General features: G+C 56.2%; 9 protein-coding genes across 9 annotated transcripts; 7 read left to right on the top strand and 2 right to left on the bottom strand.

The window, feature by feature from the left end:
- Positions 1–188: 188 nt before the first annotated feature.
- On the top strand, positions 189–1,784 carry B0H18DRAFT_1084557 (uncharacterized protein; the record flags this gene model as incomplete). Its single annotated transcript, XM_048031807.1, has 8 exons — positions 189–248; positions 712–898; positions 963–1,033; positions 1,063–1,091; positions 1,147–1,283; positions 1,340–1,435; positions 1,491–1,555; positions 1,614–1,784. 8 exons carry the CDS (start codon positions 189–191, stop codon positions 1,782–1,784), a joined length of 816 nt encoding a protein of 271 aa, XP_047894815.1.
- A 1,217-nt stretch (positions 1,785–3,001) lies between these two features.
- On the top strand, positions 3,002–5,010 carry B0H18DRAFT_1118072 (thiolase-like protein; the record flags this gene model as incomplete). The annotated part of the gene is made up of 12 exons (XM_048033711.1): positions 3,002–3,064; positions 3,127–3,153; positions 3,216–3,255; positions 3,315–3,382; positions 3,440–3,785; positions 3,836–3,966; positions 4,018–4,281; positions 4,338–4,412; positions 4,464–4,560; positions 4,617–4,631; positions 4,691–4,847; positions 4,902–5,010. The coding sequence occupies 12 exons, from the start codon at positions 3,002–3,004 to the stop codon at positions 5,008–5,010; spliced, it is 1,392 nt and encodes a 463-aa protein (XP_047894816.1).
- Positions 5,011–6,130: 1,120 nt separating this feature from the next.
- On the top strand, positions 6,131–9,888 carry B0H18DRAFT_1118073 (uncharacterized protein; the record flags this gene model as incomplete). Its single annotated transcript, XM_048033712.1, has 6 exons — positions 6,131–6,308; positions 6,360–6,413; positions 6,468–6,808; positions 6,871–7,079; positions 7,145–8,768; positions 8,821–9,888. 6 exons carry the CDS (start codon positions 6,131–6,133, stop codon positions 9,886–9,888), a joined length of 3,474 nt encoding a protein of 1,157 aa, XP_047894817.1.
- A 1,836-nt stretch (positions 9,889–11,724) lies between these two features.
- Positions 11,725–12,109, top strand: B0H18DRAFT_1001164 (uncharacterized protein). Its single transcript, XM_048028280.1, has 2 exons — positions 11,725–11,900; positions 11,953–12,109. The coding sequence occupies exons 1-2, from the start codon at positions 11,755–11,757 to the stop codon at positions 11,972–11,974; spliced, it is 168 nt and encodes a 55-aa protein (XP_047894818.1). The 5' UTR covers positions 11,725–11,754; the 3' UTR covers positions 11,975–12,109.
- On the top strand, positions 12,110–12,450 carry B0H18DRAFT_1001167 (uncharacterized protein; the record flags this gene model as incomplete). The annotated part of the gene is made up of 1 exon (XM_048028281.1): positions 12,110–12,450. A coding segment is annotated over one exon (194 nt), but the record flags the coding sequence as incomplete, so codon positions are not given.
- Positions 12,110–13,604, top strand: B0H18DRAFT_1001168 (uncharacterized protein). The gene is made up of 2 exons (XM_048028282.1): positions 12,110–12,839; positions 12,899–13,604. Exons 1-2 carry the CDS (start codon positions 12,340–12,342, stop codon positions 13,194–13,196), a joined length of 798 nt encoding a protein of 265 aa, XP_047894820.1. The 5' UTR covers positions 12,110–12,339; the 3' UTR covers positions 13,197–13,604.
- A 1,372-nt stretch (positions 13,605–14,976) lies between these two features.
- B0H18DRAFT_257476 (uncharacterized protein) lies at positions 14,977–15,358 on the top strand. Its single transcript, XM_048037319.1, has one exon. The coding sequence runs from the start codon at positions 15,078–15,080 to the stop codon at positions 15,273–15,275; it is 198 nt and encodes a 65-aa protein (XP_047894821.1). The 5' UTR covers positions 14,977–15,077; the 3' UTR covers positions 15,276–15,358.
- B0H18DRAFT_1001181 (uncharacterized protein) lies at positions 15,216–16,245 on the bottom strand. Its single transcript, XM_048028283.1, has 3 exons — positions 15,610–16,245; positions 15,425–15,554; positions 15,216–15,367 (listed from the first exon to the last, which is right to left on the bottom strand). The coding sequence occupies exons 1-2, from the start codon at positions 15,781–15,783 to the stop codon at positions 15,498–15,500; spliced, it is 231 nt and encodes a 76-aa protein (XP_047894822.1). The 5' UTR covers positions 15,784–16,245; the 3' UTR covers positions 15,216–15,367; positions 15,425–15,497.
- A 1,107-nt stretch (positions 16,246–17,352) lies between these two features.
- On the bottom strand, positions 17,353–17,769 carry B0H18DRAFT_843904 (uncharacterized protein; the record flags this gene model as incomplete). Its single annotated transcript, XM_048039529.1, has 2 exons — positions 17,353–17,553; positions 17,620–17,769. Coding segments are annotated over 2 exons (351 nt in total), but the record flags the coding sequence as incomplete, so codon positions are not given.
- Positions 17,770–25,731: the final 7,962 nt, after the last annotated feature.

A 25,731-nucleotide genomic window follows, 5' to 3' on the forward strand; every position in this document is an offset into this window, starting at 1 on the left:
AAAAGTGTCTCGAATGACACTGGCAACCCACCGCTGGAGGATGAAGCTATTCAGCTGAGACTGTAAGTACAAGGATGAGTCCACTTGTAGCGGAAGCCGCTGTGCATTTCGCGTCGCTCACGGTCTCGTCCACCAGTTGTGTCTGCATTCGCCGACTACGACAAGGCACGGAACATAGGCAAACGCATATGACCCAATGCCAGACGCTCGAAGCCCGTCAACGTGCTCATCAAATTCTCACTGACATTGTAAGTCTAGACCCTGGTTACGTTTCTACTGGGTCGGCTGATACGAGTGTGAACGAGAAGTTGTCGCTGTGCCTGCAATTGCTCCACGCAACGTTACATACCAGGCTGCAACGAATGCAGAGGCGCGCGTGAACACCCAGAGCGGACGAGACGGGGAAGCGCGTTACCCCGGATCTCTCACCTCGTCACGACAGTCACTGAGATCAACGATCAAGCTGCGCTTCGAAGGTGAGCGCTTCTCGGACGCATCCTCGCCCTGCTCATGTGGATGATGCGCGGGGACTCAGGGAACAAGGACCTTCGGTTCGGACTTGGCCAGTGTTTCCGATTCGCAGTCATATAAATAAAATGGTCGACATATCATCGCCAACCGCAGCTCCTGTCCACCCCCACTTTCGCGGTGCTTTCGACCCACCCGTTGACCGTTCCACTACATCGTCATGTCGTTGGCTTACCTGTGAAGGCCGCCCTGGGTCGTATCGCCTTCGTGACGGGTGCTGGCCAGGGCATCGGGCGCGCCATCGCGTGCCGACTCGCGCGGGATGGCTACGACATCTCCATCGCAGACATCCCTTCCGCGAAGTCGAAGGTGGACGATACCATCCAGGAGATCGAGTCCTATGGCCGGAAGGCAGTCGGTGTCTACGCTGGTCAGTGAAGCGGTCCACACTAACTCTCGACGTACTATACTGACCGCACCCACAATCGTGTTAGACGTGAGGGAGGCAAAACAGATCTATGCTGCCGTTGAGGAGACCGTGGACAGGCTGGGGCCGAACCTCTTTGTCAGTGTCGCAACGCTGGTATATCGCAGGTCAAGCCTCTGATAGAATGCACGCCAGAGTGAGTCGGGTTTTCACATCGTGGGTCCTGGTTCGGTATCTGACTATCGCGTCAGGTTCGTTGAGAACGAAGTCCGGCTCAATGTTCTCGGCCTCATGAATACGCACATCGCTTCAGCGAAGCAGATGGTGAAGCAAGGGTTCGGTGGACGAATCCTCGGTGCAGGCTCAATAGTGTCGTTCCGTACAATGGGTAAGCCCTCACATCTATCGTAAACCAACTGTCGGATAGCTCATGCGGTGGGTCAGAGAACCTTGCAACATACAGCGCGACAAAGTTTGCGGTTCGTGGCTTCACGGAAGGCGCAGCTAAAGAATGGGCGAAGTATGGTATCCGTGTCAATGGTACGTAGCTACCTGTCGTTCACGGTCATTGTCTGATCTACACTCATTTCCGTAGCCTACGGCCCTGGCATCGTCGACACGCCTATGTGGGATCAAATCGACAGGGTACTTGCAGAGATTGTGAGTCCATGTATTTGCATTCTGACTGTCCTTTGGTTTGACCGAAGATGTCACGCAGGAGGGCGTCAGCATTGGCGAGGCCAAGGCGAAACGTGTGAAGGACTACATCGCGCTCGGTCGTATTCAAGAGCCTGAGGACGTAGCGAAACTCGTATCATTCCTTGCCTCAGAGGAAGCGGAGTACATCACTGGGCAGACTATCAAGACATGTGGTGGTGCCTCGCTATAATCGCTATATTCTCGGCCGAGTTACTTGTCGCAACGCTTGTAAGTCATTACCAATTGACATGGAATTGGGATAGAACTGGGATAGACAGTATTCTCGCTTTGCTGCAATAACCGCTGTATAGCATGTTGAATGAAGTCACGAAATCGATGCTTACTTAGATACCAGCTCACAGGCTCTTCCCGGGCTCTTCTGCGAGTTCGCTGGCCTTCGAAGTGTCTGGATATATGTTCAAGTTCAAGCTGTGAGCGCCTCCTTGAAGGGGCCGACGAGCTTTCTTCCGGTCGTCAAAGATACGGTCCTGCAGTGTTCCAGTTTCCCAGTGAATGACCTTGCATTGGCTTTCTCAGGCCACATAGTAGTAGCCTTGACACTTGCTTGACACTACGAAGACCGTGACCTGGGGAGCTTGAGCGCGGGACGGCGGCGATCAACCACGCGCTTGCCAAACGCGGAAAGCCGGCCTGCCTATTCTGGCGCGTCACGCTCCTGGCCCGGACGCGTCCACACACGCGAACCTTCAAAGCTTCATCTTCGGTGAGAACTTCAGCGGAGCCCAGGATTACATTGCTGATTATCTCCGTCAATGACCCTCTCGTCGATTTGCCATTTTACTTGGATACAAAACCCCCAGGAGGAAGCTGAAGTCGGATCCGAAGCGATGACGCCTATGTTGAGTCCGGCGGCTGGGCCGACTCGGGCGCCCTCCCTCTCCCTCTGTACTTACGCAGACGCAATGCCGAAGACGCGCGCCAGTCTTTCGGCCTGCCTCAAGCCGTCAGCATAGCTTTGGACCCGGAACGCTCGACAAAGTTTGCGCCGAGTAGCAAGTGGTCGAATCAGGACATGGATCCGGTGCCGCCTGCCAGTGGTGTTATTCTCGCGCGTAGCGGACTCGGACTACTTACCGTGCAAATCGCATCGCATGCTGGATTTCGGACGTGACGAACGCTGCGGTATCATGATGTACGTCACACTGCGATATTCAGACTTACATCTGTCATCGGCTCGCAGTGCACGCCACGAATATCTCATATTACCAGCTGCTCTAAATCAGTGGCGGCAGTACTAGCTCTTTTCGACGACACTACAGCACCGCAGCAAGAGTGTTGCATATTAAACAAGATTGACGACCACACGTTGGCTCTCAGCTGTCTTCCACTTCAGCTCCTGAGTACGCCTTATTCGCTCTTGAGACTTTCCACTTCTCTGCCTCAGTTATGTCACCTAAAGATTCGAGACGTAGCTTCATCGTCGGCGCAGCGAGCACTAAGTTCATGAAAGTGAGTCGCTGGTCACTCCGAATCTGAAGCTCTGTGAGATCTTATAATTGATCTCTGCGTAGCCCAGAGGATTGAGGAATCCTGAAGATGTGGGTAAAACTTCTTTTGAACGCAGTCTGACTCACGTTGAGTGGACTCCGTACTATCATAGATGGGTTTGGAAGCTGCCACCAAAGCGCTCCTCGATGCAGGTTGGACGGCCCTGGTGTCGCTGCAGGCTCTAAACACTCACTCAGCATATGCAACACAGGCATTACATATGACGCAGTAGAGACTGCTTTCGTGGGATACTGCTACGGAGATTCCACTTCCGGCCAGGTGCGTAGTCTGTTCCTCGAGTGACCCTAATGAATCTTGACCACCACACGCTGTCAGAGAGCGCTCTACAACCTTGGCATGACCGGCATCCCTATCACAAATGTAAACAACAACTGCACGACCGGAAGCACTGCCCTGTACCAGGCGAACAATCTAGTGGCTTCTGGCATGGTGGAGTGCGCACTGGCGCTGGGCTTCGAACGTATGGCTCCGGGCAGCCTCGCTACACATTTCCCCGACCGCCCGCCTCCCATGAAGCCATTTGGCGAGGCAACGATTGAAGCTGAACACAATTTGAGCAGCGGAATCAATCGTGGGCCGATCGCGCCGAGGATGTTTGCTAACGCCGCGCAGGAATACATGGACAAGTACGGTGCGACTTTGACGCACCTTGCACAGATAGGTTCGTAACCCATATCTTGCTGGGGGGCTGCCAGTTGACGACAATCTAAGCTGCCAAGAACCACAAGCATTCCATTCATAACCCATATGCACAATTCCGCAGATATTGGGGTGTAGGACAAGTGCTCGCGGCGCCGAAGATCAACAAACAGTTGACCATGCTCATGTGCAGTCCTACTTCGGTGAATGCACTATACATTCAAATCACACAGATTGCTGACTGCGTGGAATAGGACGGAGCTGCCTGCTGCATTGTCGCCTCCGAGGACTTCGTGCATGCGCATGGCCTCGAAAATCAGGCCATCGAGATCGTAGCTCAGGCGCTCTGTACTGACGAGCCATCGACATTTGAGAGTAAGAGCCCCATGGAGGTCGTGGGCTATGCTATGACCAAGAATTGTGCGGACAAGGTCTTCCGCAAGGCAGGCTTTGAGGACGGCGAGGGCAGGGATCAAGTCGGCGTCATCGAGCTGCACGATTGCTTCTCCGCGAACGAGGTTTGTGTTCTACATGCGATGTGCCGTGCTTTGAGTGATCATTTGCTCGACCAAAGCTTGTGGCTTACGAGGCCTTGGGCCTGTGCGGTCGTGGTGAGGCTCACAAGATTGTTGAAAGGGGCGACAGCACCGTAAGTCAAAGTGTCATGTTCTATTCCGGAGGGCTGACACCATGCGCGAAGTATGGTGGCAAATACGTTGTGAACCCGAGCGGTGGTTTGGAGGCGAAGGGTCACCCGCTTGGGGCGACCGGTCTCGGGATGCACTTTTACATCGCCAGTAAGTTTTGTGTTTCGTCAACGGACTACCATGATGCTGATTCGACATGGCTGCAGTGCAATTGCGAGATTGTAAGTATACACGTTGATTGTATGCCTTTCTAACGCATTGAAATCCGTTGTCAATGCAGGGGCTGGTCCCATGCAAGCACCGGGACTGTTCGACGGTGCCGACCGAAGGGGCAAATACGGCCTTGTTCACAACATAGGTCTCGGCGGCGCGGTCGTCTGCAGCCTCCTCCGTCGTCCGGAGTTCTATCGCGCCGGAGGGGAGGATGGCCGATCGAGGTATGTCGCGTGTGTGTTCTCGTCAACGCAAATCCTGATCGACGGCCGGGGTAGACTCGGTTACAATCACGCACACGAATGCAAGTCGATCACGAAGGCGGATGTTGACAAGGTTAAGTCTGTCAAGTTCTCGCCGTACATTTTCGAGCGCGCGAAGCTTTGAAGAACGTCAGCCTCTCCCTTCATGTCTTGGAAACGCCTAGTACCTCTCGATCCCTGTCAACTTGAACGTCGAAGCCCTGGATTACAATCCATCATGTCTGAACAGCGAAAAGGCCTGTTCGCTATTCTACTTGCGCAGCCCTTGTACTTGACTGCTATTACTCCCTGCCCGGGCACACGCGACTCGTTGCTTTCCGCATCCCTGATAGCCCCATGATCGATGTCCTCCCCCGCTCCATCCTTAGATGTCAACGCTGGTATGTAGTGGACTAGAATAATCAATGAAACAATACTAGTTCAATGCGTCCAGATAAATTAGGACGCGAACGCATTCTATTCGTGGACTAGCTAAAACATACGAAATCCATGCATTGCAAGGTTTGATTACTAGAAAAGCGAAGCTAGGGACAGCGATACAACATCTTACGAACACATTGGGATAATGTACGAACCACCGACCCATCCTCCGACCATTGCAATGCCGAATCCCGCGAAGAACTTGGCATTTTGCGTAGAAGGCATAAGGTTCTAAGACGTCCGCTTCTCTTGACACAGCCTGACACTCAAACGTCTGCGTGGGGTGCCGCAGTCATGAGCAACATGGGGAAAATATGGCCGTGTCGCCGCACGAAGAAAAGAAAGTTCACGCGAGACGCAGTTATGAGGCGAGGGCGTGGGAAACTTAGGGCAGGCCCCTGGATCCGCATAAGGAAAGCTTGAGGAAAGGTTCGTGAGTCGATCTTCCATGGCACAGGCCGTGACATTCGAGCGGTGCTACCTGGTCGGCTCGGTCCTATTAATCGCCATGCATCAATGGCAAAGGACCGTAGAGGACGAGCGGTGCCGTTGCACTGGGAATATCGCTGGGATCTTGCTGCAATGCATTCAAGTTCTCTTCGACTGATCTGCAGACAGACATGTGGCGGATGCGAGGAGAGCTTCAGTGGGTGCCACGCCGCATCCACAAGCAGTACCTCGTGGGCCTGCCTTTCGCGCTTTGGAACGTCGCAGAAGCGACAGCCTCGTGCTTCATTTCCACTGGGCCTCGTGGATGAAGCCTGGGGTCTCACATATATACAGGTCAGGAGCTGCTTCAATGTAGAGCCCCCGTCATTCTGACCATGTCACACCCATTGAGCTGGCCCTTCAAATACTACTTCTACCCTATCGGAAACACCTCAGCCATTTGCTTGACGCAGGATCTTCCTGTTGAGCAAGCGGCCGACGTGCTCTTACTGGGATGTGGTGATGCTCGAAACGTCTTGTACACCATCTATGCAGACTTACGTTCGCGAGCTGGTAGGTGCAGAAGATACATTTTTGTCATACCACTACTAAAGAATCTGGCAGACGGTGCACGGAGACTCGATTTCACTTGCTGCGACATTGAGCCAGCTATCCTCGGTAAGTGTCTCAGACTAAGTATGATCAAAATGCCCGCTCAATCAACGTTCCTAGCTCGCAACATCCTCTTGTACACCCTTGTGGGTTCCGGCAAGCCTCTGGACGACGTTTGGAACATCTTCTATCACTTCTATCTCGATGATCGGAGCTACCAGTTGCTCGAATCCCATTGTCGTCTTCTCGCATCCGCGTCCGAGTCGATGCAGAGCTGGCAGAAATCGGAGTTCGGGGCCTATCTCAAGATGTGCAACAGCCACACGCTGGCAGAGATGCACCGCCACTGGAAGCTCTATGCTGCGTTCTCCACAATCCCTCGAGCTCGGCTCGACCACCTACACGCTGAGCAGAAGAAATTGACAAAAGAAGTGTTGGGCAAATGGAAAGTTATCTTGTCGGTTAGTCGTTCGGCCGGCATGCTCTGGTCCGAAGCTATGAAGCCGATGAATGTCCTTTCGAGCAATACTGGAGGACGGGCACTACATTCTCCGCTGCACAAGACATCGCTAGCGCGAGGAAGCTCAATCCCTCGTTCGTGTATAACATATACGGCGAGACGTTCGTCCCCCACTACGGCACTTTCCCTCCACAAACGTTCCATCTCACTCAGCCTTCGCTCCTGTTCTCCGCGATGGCCAAGGCACTCAAGCCCCTACCTCTATGGACGTCGTAAAGGGCCAATTTAGGTCATGGTGTGAGGCGTTCAAGGCGGCTGTCGCCTCGTCGCACGGCAGTCTCATCATTCGCTTCTGCGTCGGCGATGTACTAAGCTTTTGCAAAGCATTAGACAGCAACTCGCAAGGCATCCCCGCACGCCTGTTCACGTCCGCTTTCTCTGGTCACGCTCTCGAACTTGACGGCCAATCCCCATCTCACGCCTTTGATGTCATCGACACATCGAATCTAATGGACCATATTGGATTGATCAATCTCCTCGCCACAACAAAGCCTTTACTCAAGTCTCTCTCCACGTCCGTCTTGTACACGGAGACGTTACTGCCTGATAGGGAAGACGCGACAGCGGCATTGCTTGGCCGCTTGTGCGGGGACGTCTCGACCATCTCTCTGCTCGTTGGACTCGCACCGCGCACGTACTTATCGGGATTCAACACCCACTCGAACGTCCACGAGTTGCTGTTTAACGCCGAAGCTAGCAAGCAGTTCCACGAGCGCATTGCCTGGTGTTCCCCCTCCGCTAGCGATGCGCAGGGCTGCCACGACCAGCCAGTCGTTTTCGATTCCGCTGAGCTCGGTGCCGTGCTCTACAACGTCTATGATCAGATGTGCGCCGACGAAAAGATCGTCGAAGCTCTTCGCAACCCAGGTCTGCGAAGTCTGCACAAGGTAATGGCACAGCAGCACCACGACCGCGCCAGCTTCGCTCAGCTGGTGCGCCTGGCAACGTCTCGCGTCGTCCCTGGCGTCGGTGGTTGGGAGACAGCATTCGACGTGCTGCACAGGCTGGTGCAGGAAGACCGCACGCGTCTCGTGAACTTGAATAACTACCAAGATTTTTGTTTGCAGCTCCATCTCCACGGCGTCGCCACGACGACGCCCCTCTCCCCGATGTGGAGGTCTGTCGTCGCAAAGGGTGACTTGGAGGTGTTCCGCGGGTGGGACGATATCCCTCCTGTTGTCTGCGTCCTCCTCACTGTCCCGCAACGCCGCCTGAAAATATTCGACGACACGAAGAACCTGGGGTCGATGCCATTGCTGTGTCACTTACTCTCGTCGCTCGACCACGACAACGTGTTCGCCTGTAATATGCACGCTATGCCAGGGCGAGTGGAAAGGTCACCCAATTCCCCTTCTGCTGCCGTCGTCGTACCGGATGAACGAGACGTCAAGGACGCGCCCTCGCTAGTCTTATCTTTCCTGGTGCCCGCGTGGCTGCTCACATTGCCGGGCACAAAGGTGATGTTCGCCTTCAAGGCCACCCCGCCCGTCACTTTTTGTTTACAGCCGAAGCTCGGTCCCTTTCTGGAGATCTTCTCTGCGCCTTTGACTGACAAAACGCACGTCTGTGTCACTAAACAGAGGCCAGGCACTTTCACGGACCCCCGCGCCTCTGAGGTTCTGCGCCAGGTGCCGCACGCTCGTGCGCCGTCCGTGAACCGCGTTACGATCAAGATGGACGACACGTTCAAATGCATTGCCGCGATGACGCTCAAGCTCGACCTAGCTGCGATAGGTTTCTCAGCGCCGGTCGCGCCCTCACTTCCGATCACCGCGAAACAGACGGCAGCGTGCACGATAGAGGTGGCTGTTGGCGATCAGCGCGGATACGCTCAGTTTCCGTTCCCCGTTCGCGGGAGCGAACACAGGTTGCGTGTTGCGCGGAAGTCGTTGTATGTAGAGGTAAGCCGGTCGTTGCATTACGAAGGTATCAGGACTTGACGTCGGAACTCAGGTCATCGTGCCACCTTTCTATCCGCCGAAGGGTACAAGCCAGACCTTGCCAGGGAATATATTCCCGATCATCAAGACGGGAGGACTGACCCCTTGGAACGTTCATCATGTCAACCTGGACATAGCACCCGCGATTGACTTGAACAAGAAGATAGACCCTGACTGGGTGGCTTTGCACGCCACCCTGCAGTTCTCCGAGCGTGAACTCGACATCGCGCAAAAGCTGGATCCGTCCTCCATTCCCGCTTCTTCCGCGCTGGTCGGTCTGAAGCAAAGCATACAGGATATGATCAAGGTCTTTTCCAGCCCCATACATACCGGGTCCCGCGTCAGGATATTTCGACTCGTCCAGCAGGACACGAGGGAGATAGTCTTGCTGATCTTTGTCCATCACTTACGTCTCGACCTCCCATCCTTCACATTGCTCATGGACGCCGCCGTGGTCCCGCTCGACGAAGCCATCTCCGCTGCTCACAACGAAACCATACGCTTGCTTCCGAAGTCTCCCGTCATCCCGACCATCCCCATCACGCCTGCGGAAGCGGTCGCCTGGAAGCAGCTTCTCCCTGCCGTCGTCGAGCGGTGCCGAGCATGGGCGCACGGCCCCAACTGCGAATACGCGTCCAGCGGTCGGATCCCCGTCTCCGTCGAGCCCGGCGCCATCCCGCTCTGCGGGTGTGGACGCGGATTCGGGATTCCAGACGTCATGCCGGACGTCCCCGTGGAGGTGTGGCGGGCCCTCCGTCCGTTGGCCACGCGCGCGGCGATCTCCCCGCTCTTCGCGGTGTCGTACCTCGAGCCGGTCATCGCTGTTGGGAAGGCCGCGAGAGCGCGGGTCACAGAGGTGCGTGCACGCGCAGGAAGCGTGGCTTCGAAAATGCAAGATGTCGCGTCGGGTGACGGTGAAGGGGCGCCTGCAGGTGCTGCTGCGGAGAGGTGCATTGCGTGTGGTGGGCCCGGGAAGCCGAAACTGCTCCTGTGCGGGAAGTGCAAGCGGGCGAAGTACTGCTCGCCGGCCTGCAACAGGACGGATTGGAAGACCCACAAGCTGATCTGTCGCCCGGTGTAAGTCAACTCTTGTCTCTGTCTCGAAAGCGGGGAACGTCCGTGTGGCAACTTCCAGTCATTATGCAAACACATCATTTACCAGCAGAGATCTAGACACTGTGTGATGTTGACATCGCAGACATGCGCCTTACGCTACATGGGCTGGCTTCCGACCGCGTGTTTTAGTGTTTAGTTCACTCCTGATGTCATTGCTCAATCTCTGCTAAGTAATTCCATAATGCTAGACCCCTTCCCGAGAAGTGCACAGGCGGAGGTCGTCGGGCCTTTGTCTGACCTTCTCGTCGAGCGATCCGTACCCTCTGCTCAGGCTGGCTGACCTCGGCCACAAAACCCGGTCTAGCTCGCCCTCGACATTCGTCGACATGGTAAAATCCTGATGGAAACGCCCCAGAGATTCCAAGACCGAGACGCTCCGCCTGCGCGTACTTCCACGCTCGGGGTCTGACGATACGGAATTAGCTGTCGAGTCTAGATTCGCTGCATCGCGAGGTCTAGACTGACGATCAGGATGGCGGACACGAGTGCTGGCAGCGTGAAGCTAAATGCCTGCATGGGGCTCTAGTCAACAACATGACCCCCCCGAACCTGCTGAGTCACGACAAACCAAAAGGCGAGCGGTGGGATACGTGGCTACGCAGAAGTTGATCTCACATACCACGCCCTTGTTCGAAGGCAGTGGGCCAGTTCTCAAGCTGTCCGGATATGGAAGATCTGCGTGGCGAAGCAGGGATCCGAAGCATAGTGCACTAGTCTTGTACGACTTGCGACGATCTGGCGGGCCTGCGGTTTTCGGAGAAGGCCGAGTCATGTGCGCGTCATAATAGAGGCAAATAACGCGCTACGCGACGCGTTGAGTGCGCGTACGCGCGAGACAGAGTGCAGACTGCATGCTGACGCCCCCATCGGACACGTCGAGAGACACGAGCCCCTATCGTTTTAGCACTCCCGAGGGTCTGCGCAACCTACGTGGCATCCTCCGCCCTCTCCTTCCTTTTGATCCGCATGACTATCAGCTCGAGGGTGTCGCGAAGTCGCTGGACGGCATCGACTTGCTTGCCGTACTGGCTACGGGTTCGGGCAAGACGGCCTTCTTTACTATGTACATTCTAGCTCTTCAGGCTTTAATCAAGAACCCTCACCTGTGCAGCCCTCCGAAGAAGAACATCCCCCTCGATCCTTGCCTCATAATGTGTTTCCCCACTATCAGCCTCGAGGAAGAAATGGTACATTCAGGCTGTCACACATATATTATCTGTCTTGCTAATGTTTATAGTAGAGTACAACTTTTAGTAAATTGGGTATATCTGCCCTAGTAATCAATGGTCGAACGTCCACGGATGCACATAAGCGCGGCGGGAACATCTGGACATCAGCATACAACGGCTATGCTGTCTTATTGCTCTCACCGGAGATGCTATCGACGAAAGGTTTCCAGTCGCTCGCCGAGAGCTCCGCTTTCTCACGGAGGATCTGCGGCTTCGGTGTCGACGAAGTCCACCTACTCAAGTCTTGGGGTGCACAGTTCCGCCCTTGCTTCCAACAGCTGAGCTATGTTCTCGCACGGCTGCCGAGTCGTACTGCACTCATTCTCTGCACTGCGTCGCTGGCCGCAGGCGAGGATACAGCCGAGATTTGCCGGTTTTTCGGGCTCAAGCACGGTGCATTCCACTTCCTTCGGCGTTCAAACCTTCGCCCCGACATCCGCATCATCTTCCGCACTCTGACAGCGGGTCTTGGTGGATCTGTCTTCCCGGACCTTGCGTGGACTGTCAAGAGCGGGCGGAAAACACTCATATACTGCCCGACCATCAATCTCGGCTCTCGAGTCATCAAGTATCTTCGCCGCTTACTCCCACCAACAGCCAACATGCGCGCCTTCGTCCGTAGGTACAACTCGCTCAACTGGCCAGAATACAATGCGGAGACGCTTCGACTCTTCTCGGAGAGCACGGGACCCAACAGATGCTCGATCATCATCTCCACCGACACGCTCATGGTCGGTGTGAATCTCCCGTGAGTCGAAGACGTCGTGACACTGGTCCTGCCTGAGAGCGTCGATGAGCAGTGTCAAAAGCTCGGGCGTTTGAACCGCGATGGGACCATCAAGGACGCACGAGGCATTGTGTACGTGACTAAGACGGAAGTCAAGCACGCGCATGCAGTGATAGAAGGCAAGAAGGTGACAGAAAACGGGAAGCGTGTCCCTGCGAAGATGGGCCTGGATATGGCAAGGATGATCCTTGCGCCTTGCAAGGCAGCGGAGCAAAATCGGCTCTACGACAATCCCCCATCTGACCCATCTTGCTCCTGCGAGACTTGCTCACGCCGCCCCCGCCTGCCAACCCCGCCAGCGTGCAAGTGCAGTGGGTGCGTCCCTGAAGAAGGTCAGCTACAGCCCACCCGTATGAAGAAGTGAGCTCCTGCTCCGAAAGGCACGAAGCTCAGCAAGTCGATGGTCCTTGTGGGCAAGGCGCGTCTCTGTGCCCTACGCGAGGATCTGTACACTGCTGCGCCTGCTCTAGAGGCGACCCTCTTTCCTGCCGTCCTGTACCTCCCAGACCCTGTAATTACAAGCATACTCGAGTCGTTCAAGACTCTCCATACACAGCAAGATCTCGCCCATCTGATCGCCGGCAACTCCTATGTCGAGCGACAATGCGACAAGATCTGGGAGGTCATTGTCGAGCTACGCAGTGTCTTCGAGACAATGGCGAAGGACGAAGATCGCGAACGCGCGATACGCAACTTGCTCATTGACGACGAGCGAGTCGGTGAGGAGCCTCATATTGACGGAGATGGGATCATCAACTCCGAGAACGAGATCCAGATGTCGCAGGAGCTCAGTCCACGCCCTGAAAGGCCAGTTTTGAATGCGATCGAGAACACTTCACATGGGGATCAAGGTCGGGCCATCAACATCTCGCTGGCCCAGGGACTCGGGTGCGAAACATCGTACATACAATCTAGCACCATACTCTCATCATGAGTGCTCACATACCTGTTATGTTTAGGACGCATGCACGGCGAGCATCGACTGAGGCTGTACGGCGACTTGCGTCGCCCGAGGCGGGTCGGCGAGCGTCACCCAAGGCGGTACGGCAAGCATCGCCCGAGGCGGTACAGCGAGTGTCGCCCGAGGCGGTACAGCGACTTGGACTGTCGCCGCCTGAGACAGTACAGCGAGCGTTGCCTGAGGCGGTACAGCGACTCGGATCTCAGTCAGTTTCTCCGGAGCCACTCGAAACTGCGCAGTTAGAAACATTCGTGGCAAATGATGTCTTCCGTGCAGGACTGCGACATGAAAGGTGAGTGAATCATTCAGAGTGCGAGGAGCTCCATCAGGAAAAAAGTTTCTGGCCCATTGCAGCCAGCCAGTGCTACATAGCCCCTGTAGACGCCATAGCATGATGTAGCAGAGCGCTCGTGCATCATAGCTCTGTATAGTCTTCATTGACTTCGCAGCACACACCATAGCACGATACACTCATGTCTTCTATCTATATTACACGAAGCATACTAATAGTATTTATGTTCACTATAACGACTCTGGGCTATAATGCATGAGACGTGGAAATTTGATTTATTGACCATGACGGTGGGGTGCTGCTAGGTATTACGAATACTGTATGAATCCAACCAGTCTTACCCCTTCGCCTGTCTCACCCGCTCGTCCTCCTTCGCCTGCTCTCCCTCGCCCGATCCGCCCGCCTTCCCTTGCCCCCATCCTTGCCATCCTGCTAACTCACCCCGCCGGCCTGCTCGCTCACCCACTTGTTCAACCACTTGTCTACCCGCCCTCGGCTCATCACCCGCTCGTCCGTTCCTGCCCACTCGCCCGCCTGTTCTTGCCCGGGAACACGCGCTCGCCCGCACGCACAGCTTCTCGCCCGCCTGTCCGCTCTCGCCCGCCACCTGATCTCGCCCGCCCGCCTGCCTTTGCCGTTCTGCTAGTGAGCGCGGCGGCGCCCCGAAGAGCGCGACAGGCTCGGTCATGGGCAGTGAGGGCATCCATGCGCGAGCGAGCGGCGACGCCGAGAGGTCGTCGGGGTATATGTGGACGTAGCAGTGCGGCGGGTCGTGGCCTACGCGGCGCTGCGCACGGACCACGCGGTGAGGGGTAGGAGGTGGTACGCACTGATGCCTGCCTGCGCCGAAGGGAAGGTACGGGCTGTCCGTGCCCTTGCTGACGAGCCCGAAGCCGAAGTCGACCTTCGAGCTCTCGTGGTACTCCTTCCCTCGCCTGCGCAGCGAGGCCCTTCACGTCGAGCCAGCGGCCGGCGTCCCTCACGTTCGAGTTCTTCCAGATGAGCAGGTCGAGCTGGCTGGGCACGGGCGACGCGAGTCGAAGTCATGGCACTGATACCGACACGGTAAGCATTGAGAACGCAGCGCGGGTCCACCCGAGCATGGCATACCTTGGAAGTGAACTCATGAGCGATGCACGAGCGAGTGGGCGGGCGAGTGAGCGGGCGAGCAAGTGGACGGGAGAGCAAGTGGAGGCGCGAATGGGCGGGCGAGTGGACGCGCAGGCGCGGAAGACAGATCAGCACTGAGTGAGCGAACGAAAAGACAGGCGGACGGGCAAACTATGCGGCGCGTGCGAGTGCCGCCAGTGGTTGGCCAAACGGGCGTGACGATAGACGTGTTCACAAGAACGTACCTTAGCCTTGCGAGCCATTGTGCCCGCCTCGCTTGCCCTTGCCATGGCCTTCCTCGTTCTCGTCCTTGTCCTTCGCATCGCCTTACACTACCCTCCTCGTCCTAGGCTCGTCATGTTCGGTTTGATCACCAGTCACGCACGCGCGTCGCGTGAGTCCTGTTTTGCGTGAGTCCTGTTTTGTGTGAACTTGGCCGGTACACTTGCATGTTACCAGAGATAGGGGCATGACCCGGTTCGCCGTTGCGAGCGACTTGAGGTGCGGTCGGGCTGGCATAGCGGTTGGAGACTTAGCAGCAGAGGCAGCAGACTCGGAGGGCTAGCGAGCCGCGAATGCGTGGGAAACTTCAGAACCGGCGCTTGGGACTTCCGCTCCGGCGACGAGTCTTGCGCGTCGTCCTTCCTCCTTGCTCTCACCTCCTTGCTCACCTGCTTCACGTTACTCGCAGCCGCGCCTATATTCTAATCTTAATGGTGAGTACGCATGCCACGTCGGCAGGCCGAGATGTTCTATACACTGACGGGTGGGGCTAATGGATGACAGCGAGACGACACCCAGTATGACAGCGAGACGACGACGACGAGTAGTACATCAGTGCGTTGTCGGAAGCGCCGCTATGTATGTAAGCTTCCAAATCACAACAGTGTGCTCGCGCCTGACAGTTGTCTTCGGGACGCCTTGTTCGCCGATGATTCTGTGTGCTACTCTACTATTACCTAGGAGAGTATGACGAAGCTCTTTCGTTCGCACTTGCGGCGGGGAGCGCATTTGAGGCACACGCGGCCACTGCTGGCGTAGGCGAATGCGTCGAGACCGTGATCAGTGAGTAATTAACTTAATTACTGCTCTACGTGAAGCTGAAAGGCTCTGCGATCTCAGCGAAGGGTATCGACTGTTACATTAGTGCACGATCGGCGGAGTAAGCTGGGGAGGAAAAGGTTGACCTTAGGCTTCAAGGCATAATCGAGGGTATTTTCACGCGCTGTATCTCAGACGGGGGTTCAAGCAGGTCGGTGAAGCCCCTACGCCATAACGTACATTTACCTGACCTATATTCTTCACAGGCAATAGGCATTGCCCTTGAGTCGCGACGTTTGGACGTGATAGTGCACATCTACGAAACGACACGCGACGTCAACCTCCTCTCTTACACCATGGATACCGTACTCGACAATATCCGCTTGTACAACTGCAAGCGTGCTCAGTCGCACGGTGAGCATGCACCTACATGTTCGCATATTACGCTCTCATCTATTCGTACATGCAGCTCAACAGGTGGCCTCGAGTGATACTTGGTGATCAAGTTGACCACCCCAATCCACCTGCAATGTCTTGCGTGAACGTATGTCGTCCCCACTCCTCCGTCTCCACTGGCCCATAACACGACATGCTAGTTAGTTATCATCTCGTTGCAAGTCCGGCCGCATTGTCTTCCGCAGCCGTCTTCGACAGCTGCGGCTGCGCATGTTCGTGGCCGAGCAATGCAAGGTTCCATCATTTGTTTAATGTCTAACCTACTGACTGCTTGTTGCTATAGTGTTTGCTTGCATACCTCGTTGACTCGGGGTGCTCGTTAAGGTAACGACCAATTGGTATACGAGTCAACGACTGTACGGAGTTTGTAGAGAGCTAATAGTATACCTGGTATGTTGCGTACAACTTGATGTATACTATAATTTGCAATGGATATATATCGTGTACACAGTTCTGTATGAGATGGTGTAGTGGTTAATCTGAAATTTCGGTTGATGTCTATGGCATGATTATGGTGTACTACAACTGTCGATGGCATGGTTATGGTGTACTACAAACTCCAGGCATGGTGCTATAGGTTGCTACAGGCTGCTACAGGGCCACATGCCAGAGCTATCACGGACTACAGAGAGGGGGGGTATGCAACGGTGCCATGGACACTATGTAGGCTATGTTGTGTCATATGGCAATCCTTTTTTTTCCTGATGTCGTTGCATAGTGGGCTTATTGGATACAGATTACTCGAGGAGATTCGTCCCGGCCAATTCTACGGACAGATCGATTTCCAAGGTTCATCTCATGAAGCTCATCCACATGCTTCGACAAGTGCGAAGCGGAAGCGCGGGGGAAGTGTAGGCGGGTCTTCGGTTGCGCGCAATACTCGGAGAAAGACAGGAAAATAGGTAAGTTGTCTAAGTACTACTGTATCCGTCTTCATCACCGCTTAGTTCCTCATTATCATACTCTTGCTCTAGGTCTGCAATAGTGACATGCTCGTCTGCGAGAATGACATGCATTCCATCACTGACATCCACTCGCCCGTCTGCCATACCATCCTCGCCTTCACCGTCATATACTGAGTCGTCTTCAGCATCATGTGCCACATCTGGTATGTCTGACTGTTCCCCTCTGTGTGCTTCGTCATCACCTGGCGTGACTGCCTCAGAGTCGATAGGCTCAGGGCCTCCGGCGCCGTGTTCGTTGGTATGTCGAGCCTGAGTATGCGCAGTTTTACTAACAAATTCTGCGAGCTTCCCATTAAGCATCTGGGCAACACCATGCCCAAAAACGTCGGTTTCCTTTGCTTGCGTACCATAGCGCCGACCAGCACGGAAGCGATGCAGGTCGGCGCCAGAGTCGGTGTCCTTGTACGACTGCAGCAGGATCTTCACCTCGGGGTTGCTGTGCGGTTCGGGATGATTGCTGCGTCGTGGTGCGAGCCCGACGCCTTCTCGCCATTGATTTTTGAGGTCAAGGAAGTGAATGACATTTGGCGAAACAACTTTGCGCATGAAGTCGGAATCCCACGGTATGTCGTTACGTCCTATGAATGACTCGAGCTCACGGTTGTAATGCTCTTGTAGCAGGTCTCCGGCCTGGTAATGGCCTTGCTTTCCGGATGGGTTGACGAGCCAGTTCCGCAGGAAGAATTCACGGAGTGCAGGGCTTGACTCGAGCTCCAGGTTGCAGACCATCTCCAAGAGGTACGTCGCATATTTGTGGTGTGATGAACCTGCGAAGCTGAACAGCATCCGCTAAAGTGGTCGAACGAGTAAGCCCGCAAGTCACTCCGAGTCTGTTGCGATCAATACGAGACTAACCTTGAGCCCTTCCCAGACACGCCCTATCTCTCCCTCAGCAACCGACTGTGTGACAATGCGGGACAAGAGCCCATCGTGTATCAACATGCATGAGTCGGCAAGGCATTCATCGCCTTCGAAGGCATCTCGTGAGTCTGCGCTGTCCTGTGATGGTCGGGTGGCATTACTACTGCTGTTGTCGATGTTTGCTGACGAACTTTCACTAGGTGCACTCCATGGGCGACCCACAGGTATTGTGGTGTCGCTGTCTCGCGCCTTCTGGCCATGACGCGCACGGTGGTATGCTTCGCGACTCGAATAGCGCCGATGCAGAACTCGGGCTTGTGCGAAAAGCCTATCAAGCGAGGGCACCGTTGATGAGCCCTTAGCTCACCTACCCACCGAAAACGCGATTTACGGTCGGTACGACAGTACACCAAGTCCGTATGGTCGACGCGCTATCCGTCCGTTCGAGGGAACCGCCCGATGTTCGAAGCTCAAGCGTCAATGTTCGGAACCCTTAGCGGCGAAGTCACACGGTTTAGAAGAGTCACTACATTGGTAGGACTACGGACAAGTACACGGCTAGGTCAAACTAACTAGTGACGGCCTCGGCAACTCTCGTATCTATGGCCTCGACCTCCACACCCATGACCACCACCCCTACCCCTACGAACAGACGGACCGGCGTCGAAGCTACGGTCAGTGTTGACGCGCTCGAGCAGGTTTTCGAGCAACCCGACGAGGGTGCCGTGCGTGCGGCGCTGGTCGACTGCGATGTTGTGAATCGCTCGACCCATGGACTCGAGGTTGTCGGGCAGCTGGCGGAAGTCGGACAGGATCAACGTCTCGCGCTGATACTGCGGGTTCGCGAGAGGACGACGCTCGGCCTGGTTGACTTGTTCGAGCAGTACCAAGGTCTCGGACCACGCGATCGTAGGGTAGGGCGAACCTAGGATGTCTCCCTGGTTGCCATCGCGGTGAAAGACCTCGTCGAGGTAACGCATCAACTCGTCGATCTCGGGGAACGACCTAGGAGCGGGAAGCGTATCGTTCGCCAGCAGGATGGCCCGGCTACGGGACTCGAACAAGAATCGCTGTTCGAAGGTCGGTTCGATGGTTCGAAAGATAGTCTAAGTTCGGAGGCACGTACGATCATCCAACGGACTCCGTGAGCCCAAGCCAGCCACTCTCCGGGACTGTTGGCATCGTATCGCGGCTCGACAAGTCCCTCGGTCTTGAGGACCTCTAGGAGGCGGTAGTAGCGGGCAGCATACGCTTCGGAAGTTGGGTCGAGGTGCGGCATGTTCGTGTAAGCCAGGCAAACTCCTGCGGCTGTCTCATATCTTCGAGGACTGTCACCGGCTCCGGTTATGACCTTCACCGTTCGGGGACGGTCGCCCGTTATTCGGAACTTGCGGAAGGCCGAGTTGGATTCTCTCATGTGTTAGTAGGTCCGGGTCGAGCGTTGTGACAGTCTCCGATTGGCTATTTTCCTTATCACTCTCATTCATCATTTCTTGGATTTCTCTTGGCTCTCTTGGTCTTCGGACCGTATTTTCCTGTATATACTCTGGGACTTGTTCCCTTCGAATCTCAGAGACCCCCCTACCCTCTCAATCTCACCTCGCGCCGGCAAGGTTCGTCAGCCAGTCAGTACGTTCGAAAGTCAGCAAGTTCGCCAGTCAGTCAGTACGTTCGAAGTCAGTCAGTCAGTACGTTAGTACGTTCGCCAGCTCGTAGTTGCCCCGAGAGGCTCTACACTTCTTCTCCTGCCGTCGCTCGCCTCTCTTGTCACCGTTCGTTCGACACGTCTGTCGAAACCCTCTCTCCTACTTCCGAGGCTTAGCCCTCGTCTTCGAACAGTCTTCGACATCTTCGAAGCTCTCCCACGTCGTTCGGAGTCTTGTCCGTCCTCCTCCTTCTTACCTAGACCACTGTACAGTCCCCCGTAATCTCATAGACGCAGAGGCCTCGCATACCACTGCTCGACCTCACGGTTGGGTTTTTGTGTGGCTTTTGTGTTCTTTTCGGTCGCGTCATCTTGGAGCCCACCGCGAGGGGGATATAGAGCAAGATTCCGCCGCGTCGGAACTTCGACGTCAACCCTGAAGACTACCGAGACTACGAAAGTCCTCTTCTCGCACTTGCTATCGACAGTCGTCTAGGTCCCGGATCCGCCGCCGCCTTTCGCAGGCATAGCAACCCTCTACCAGGACCTTCGACTATCCCCTCTTCGTCCGAACACGTCGAGCTTGTCCCCGATCACGACGATCAGGAACGCTCCGTTCGAGACCAAGTACCTACTACCCATCCCATCCCGGACGTGCTCGAAGACTTTCGCTCTCAGACGACCTAGAGTCTCGAGTCTTTGGCTCTCCTCTACCGTCCCTAACGCCGTCGCCACCTCTCGAAGGAGAGGACCTCAGTTCAGCCACGCCGATCACGACGCGTAGTGGAGCCACCACCTCACGTCTACCTTTACCCACTCGTCGCGAGCGTCGTTAGCCCCTCCAGGACCAGAGTCGTCCGAGCCGCGAAGGACTTCGACCAGCGACAACCAAAACCCTTCGAACGATCCACCAAATCCTTCGAACCCTCCGAACACCGATCGAACATGTCCGAAGCAGCAGCACAAGCTTCGAAGGCGGCTTCCATGCCTGCCCGCGGTCACTCGACTGCGCCGGTCTTTGATGAGTCAGAGCCTTCGCGTTCAACCGTTTCTTCCAGGACCTCGAGACCCACTTCACGCGATGCGGGATCATCACCAATGCGGACAAGAAGTCATGGGCCGTTCGGTACCCGCCGATACGGGTCTCGGACCTGTGGATGATGCAGCCGACGTACAAGGACGCTACGAAGACGTACGACGAGTTCAAGACAGCTCTTCGAACACTCTACCCGGGTGCCGACGATCAACACAAGTATTCGACGGACGACCTCGACAAGGTGGTCCAGGAACGTCAGAGGCTTGGTCTGAGCAACGCGCTTGACCTCGCCGCTTACTACCGTGACTTCTACATGATCTCAGAGTACCTCATCGCTCAGGGTCCCTCTCGACGCTCGAACAAGATCGAAGGTTCCAGCAAGGCTTTCCCCCAGCGCTTTGGGGACCGATCGAGCAACGCTTGTTCATGAAGAACCCCGACCACTCGAGACGCAAGCCATGGACCTTCGCGCAGATCTACATCGCCGCTCAATGGGTCCTAGACGGCCCTACCCCCGCTTCGACGTTTCAGCAAGTCATAGTCCAATCTTCGAACGTCCCCTCAGGTCCTTCGAACGTCGCACCATCTAATTCGTCCGGCGTTAAGAACGAAGACCTCCTACCAGTCTTGCAGACGCTGATCAAGACTCTCGAGGCTCAGCAGTTTAGGAGTCGGTCCCCGGACCACCAGGCGGTAGAGACGGCCCTCACTGCTTCTACTGCGGTCGTTCGGGCTGTCGCATCAACGACTGCGAAATGTTCGAAGACGACGCGAAGAAGGGCTTGTGCCGGAGGAACCCAGACGGCAAGGTGTGTCGTTCGACGGTCGATTCATGAGCAGGAGAGAGGCGAGACCCTCCGCGACGCATCTAGAGTACGCGCGCCGCACCGGCAAGGTCGGACTTAACGCGAACGCTTCGAACGGTTCGGGCGGTGCCGCCCAAGGTTCGACTACCTCACAGCTACTATACGAAGCGATCGAGACCCCACCGACCGCACGTATGCCTTAGACATGGCGAGACCCTCGAACGTATGCGAGACCAGTTGTCACATATCACGGAGGTCTACGCCCAGGAGCAGCGGAAGAAGCACGTATTCGACGGCGTCATGATGACAAGAGGCCGCAGCGTTCACGGCCCGCCTGCGAACTTGCCCACCGATAAGTCACGAGCTCCGGACTCCCGAGGCTCTTCGAAGGAGCGTACCGTGCGCTTCGCTTCGCCGCCTGTGTCGAGCCAGCAAGCAGCACCGATCGAGACCCCACCACGCGTTCGAAGAGTGCAGAGCGTACCGGTCCACCGCCGAGAGCTTCGACGCCACCTGCAGACTCTAGGCCGAGCGTCCAGGCCTCGGCGCCACCAGCGCAGTCAGTGCCCGACAAGGAGAGTCCGATCCATCCCTTCGCAAATGTCCGGACGCGACCTATGCACCGCCGACGACCCGAAACTTCGGAGCAGCGCCTACGAAGTTTAAGAACCGGGACGGCTCGTATACGAATCTTGCACCCGTAGTTCAGGCCCAGCTGGCCGAGTCCGTCTTCAAGCGGTCGATGAGCACGCCAACGGTCCCGCTGACCATCGAGGAGCTGTTGAGCATCTCGCCCGAGCTTCGCAACCGCTATCGCGAAGCGGTGACGCCCCGAAGAGTGACGCATGACTCGAACCCGACCTCGACGAACATGGCTGCGTTCGAAGAACTTCCGACACACGACCCCGCGTTAGTAGACTGCCACGACAACGAGCTCGACCCAGACGCCACCATCATCCCAGACTCGTACGAGACGTACCTGAGGGTGTTGCCTCGAGGCGCGATACCTAGCGAACTCACTGTCGCGGCTGAGTCCCATTCGCTTCGAACGATCGACCTCACGATCGATCGTAAGGAGAAGGTAGCCTGCATTCTCGATCCCGGTTCTCAGGTCATCTGCATGTCGGAAGCACTGTGCTATCATCTCGGTTTATCGTTCGACCCGACCATCGTCCTCAGCATGCAATCCGCGAACGGTGGAGTGACCGCTCGCTCGGCCTTGTTCGAAACGTACCATGTCAAGTCGGCCCGATCACCTTGTACCTCCAGATCCACGTCATCAAGCGCGCGTCGTACGACGTGCTGCTAGGTCGACCATTCGACGTCATCACTGAGAGCCTGGTGAAGAACTTCGCCGACGAGAATCAACCATCACCCTGTTGTGCCCGAACACGTCCGAACAGATCACGGTACCTACGATGCCTCGAGGACGCCGAAGTTCCAAGAGGTTTTTCAGAAGAGGCAGTCGGGACTTTTGAACACGTAGTTCAAGCCGACGATGACGAGCAAGTCGCGCTTGTGATCGACTTCGAAAACGATACCCCGTCCATTTCTGCCTATGCCAACATATCATCTCTCGAAGACCCAGTTCTCGCGGCTACGTATCTCTCCGTTCCACATACCTATTCCAGTTTTGTTTTCGATGAAGTCAGGACAGCCACCGAGGCTACGAGACCGACTCAGCATACCCCGTCATACACTTCGAAACGTTCGAACACGCATACATCTTCGACCACTTCTCCGAACACCTCTCTCGTTCGAACGACCACCTACGTATACCCGCACCGGCCATACCCACGACAGTACCGACTCGTCCGAGGATGCTCCTGATGTGTCCACATTCGCACAGGCAAAATCGAAGAAGAAGTACAAGCCGGTCGCACTCAAGACGAGACCTGTTCTCGGGTCCGTCCCCGAACAGTTTCGTATCGTTCGCGACATCAAGGGAGATCCGCTCTCTACGATGCGTGAACTCAACCCCAACCCACCTCCTTTCAAGCCCGAAGGTCGCTACACGGCCGAAAGGGCAGCTGTCTCGGATAAACTGCACGACGATGATCTGTTACAACCCGCCGAACGCGATCTACTTCACCACTTCATGGCTACGAACAACGACGCGTTCGCGTGGTCAGACAACGAACGTGGCAACTTCAAGTCCGAATATTTCCCACCCATAGATTTCCTGTGATCCCGCACACGCCCTGGGTCCAGAAGAACATCCCTATCCCTCCTGGTCTGTACAAGGAGGTCTGCTCGATGATTCGTCGCAAGATTGACTCAGGAGTCTACGAACCTTCGAACTCGTCGTACCGTTCGCGATGGTTTTGATGCAACCAACAGAGCGAGCACGAGTCGTCAGGCTGTAGCAAACAGACGACGACCTCAGATCGTGCTCGGGAAGACGAGGCAAGAACTGGATTGGCATACCTGTAGCAAACAGACGACGACTACGAAGTAAGTGAGTACAGGTATGCGAGACACAAAAGCTAACTACTCACCCTCAGATCGTGCTCGGGAAGACGAGGCAAGAACTGAGGGTGCGAACGCGGCGCGAGGGTATAAGTGGGCGAGCGAGCGAGTTAGGTACGAGATACGAGACTGTCCGTAAATGGTAATGAATGTACGGATGCGCACGCGGGCACGGCGGGATAAGAGAACGGAACGGCGCATCGGACAGCACGTAAGCAGCATGCAGTAAAGAACGAAAAACGGGTATAGTACGAAGCCGGAGAGCCGGCGAGGACGACGTACGGATTGTCGGCTCCAACACTCCCCCTCAATCCTAAACGAGTCCGAGTGCAGCCGCAAAGTGCTTGACTTTGGGACTCGGTAGCGCCTTCGTGAGCGCGTCGGCAACCATCTCGTCGGTCGGGCAGTAAACGAGTGTGAGCTTCTTGTCGGCGATGACCCAGCGAATGAAGTGAAAGCGGATGTCAATGTGTTTCGTACGGGCGTGGTACTGGTGGTCCTGGGTGAGTGCGATGGCGCCGAGGTTGTCAGAGTTAAGCGGGATGGGCTCCGTGAACGGCGCGAAGACCTGGCCAATAAGGGAGCGTAGCCAAAGGGCCTCCTTCGACGCATGCGTGATGGCGACGTACTCCGATTCAGTCGTGGAGAGAGAGATGATCTCCTGGCGTTTCGATGCCCAAGAGACCGCGCCGCCGTCGATGAGGAAAGCGTACCCAGAGATCGCCTTGCGATCCTCGTGCATCGACCCATCTGCGTCGGTGTACCCAACGAGGTCGAGCGAGATGGCACCGTAGGTGAGCTTCAGCTTCTTCGTTCCAGCGAGGTAGCGAAAACGCGTTTGACAGCTTCCCAGTGAGCGCGCCCAGGGTTCTGCGAGAAACGAGCAAGGATAGAGACGGCGTAGGTGATGTCAGGACGAGTGCCAGCGACGCGTACATGAGCGAGCCAACTGCCTCTCGGTACGGGATGTTGCGCATCTCCGCGGCTTCGGCGGTCGTCTGCGGCGACTGTGTGGCAGACAGCTGAACGTGCGGGTCCATCGGCGAGGACACGGGCGCGCGTCTTCGAGGTTGTACCGCCGCAGGATCGACTCGATGTACGCTACCTGCGAAGCGAGAGGGTCCGGGCCTCGCGATCACGCTCAACAGCGAAGCCGAGGATCCAATGGATCTCTCCTTCGTCCGTGATCTCGAAGTCCTTCCGTAGGTTCGTTTTCACCTCATCCATAAGCCCTACTGACGCGACAATCGTCAGGTCGTCAACGTGTACGCCCATTGCAATGAGCTTGCCGCGCTCCGAGCGGTAGAACACGGCCTGGTCCACGTCACATGCGGACATGCGGAGGCGCTTCTGCAAGACGCCGCGCAGCTTCTGGTGCCAGTTCCGCGCGCTCTGGCGAAGGCCGTACAGCGGGCGCAGCAGGCGCAGTACGAGGGACTTATCCTCGGTGAGTGTCAGACCTGGCGGCAGTGCCATATAGATGACCTCGTTCTCCTCGAACTCGCCATTCAGGTATGCACTCTTAATGTCCACCTGGTGCACATCGAGGTCGTGGCGCGCTGCAAACGCAAGCAGGGTCCGAATGGACGCCATCTTCGCAACGGGCGCGTAGGTGTCGAAGAAGTCAACTCCGGGCACCTGTGAGAAGCCGCGGGCAACGAGGCGTGCACGGTAACGGTAAACGCTTCCGGCTGCGTCTTTCTTCGCATGGAAAACCCATCGGCAACTGACGATATTCGCGCCCGGCGGGGGCCGCTCGAGACGCCACGTCCCGTGCGCTTCGAGCGCGCGCAGCTCTTCCTGCATCGCCTCCTGCCAGCGCAGCCATTCCGGCCTGCGTTTTGCTTCCGCCAGCGACTGGGGGTCCAAGCCCTCGACCTCAGCAATCTGCGCGGCCATGGCAGCGCCTGAGACCTCTTCAAGCAGCTCGGCAGCACTGTCCTCAACTGGGACCTGCACACCGCGAGGTACGTCGCTATCTGCGCCCTTGCCAGTGAGGATGTCACTGACTTTCTGCGACGGCTTGCGGACGCGCGTTGGCCGTGGCGCTGGCGGCGGTTCAGGGATCTCGGGCTTAGGAGAAGCGGGCGGTGTAGATGGCCGACAGCGGGTTCGTCAGAGACTCGTTATCAGAGTCGGAGGAGTCGGCG

The sequence above is a fragment of the Fomitopsis serialis genome (genome assembly GCF_022376445.1).
Source record: "Fomitopsis serialis strain Sig1Antser10 chromosome Unknown B0H18scaffold_24, whole genome shotgun sequence".
NCBI classification, from domain to species: Eukaryota; Fungi; Basidiomycota; class Agaricomycetes; order Polyporales; family Fomitopsidaceae; genus Fomitopsis; species Fomitopsis serialis.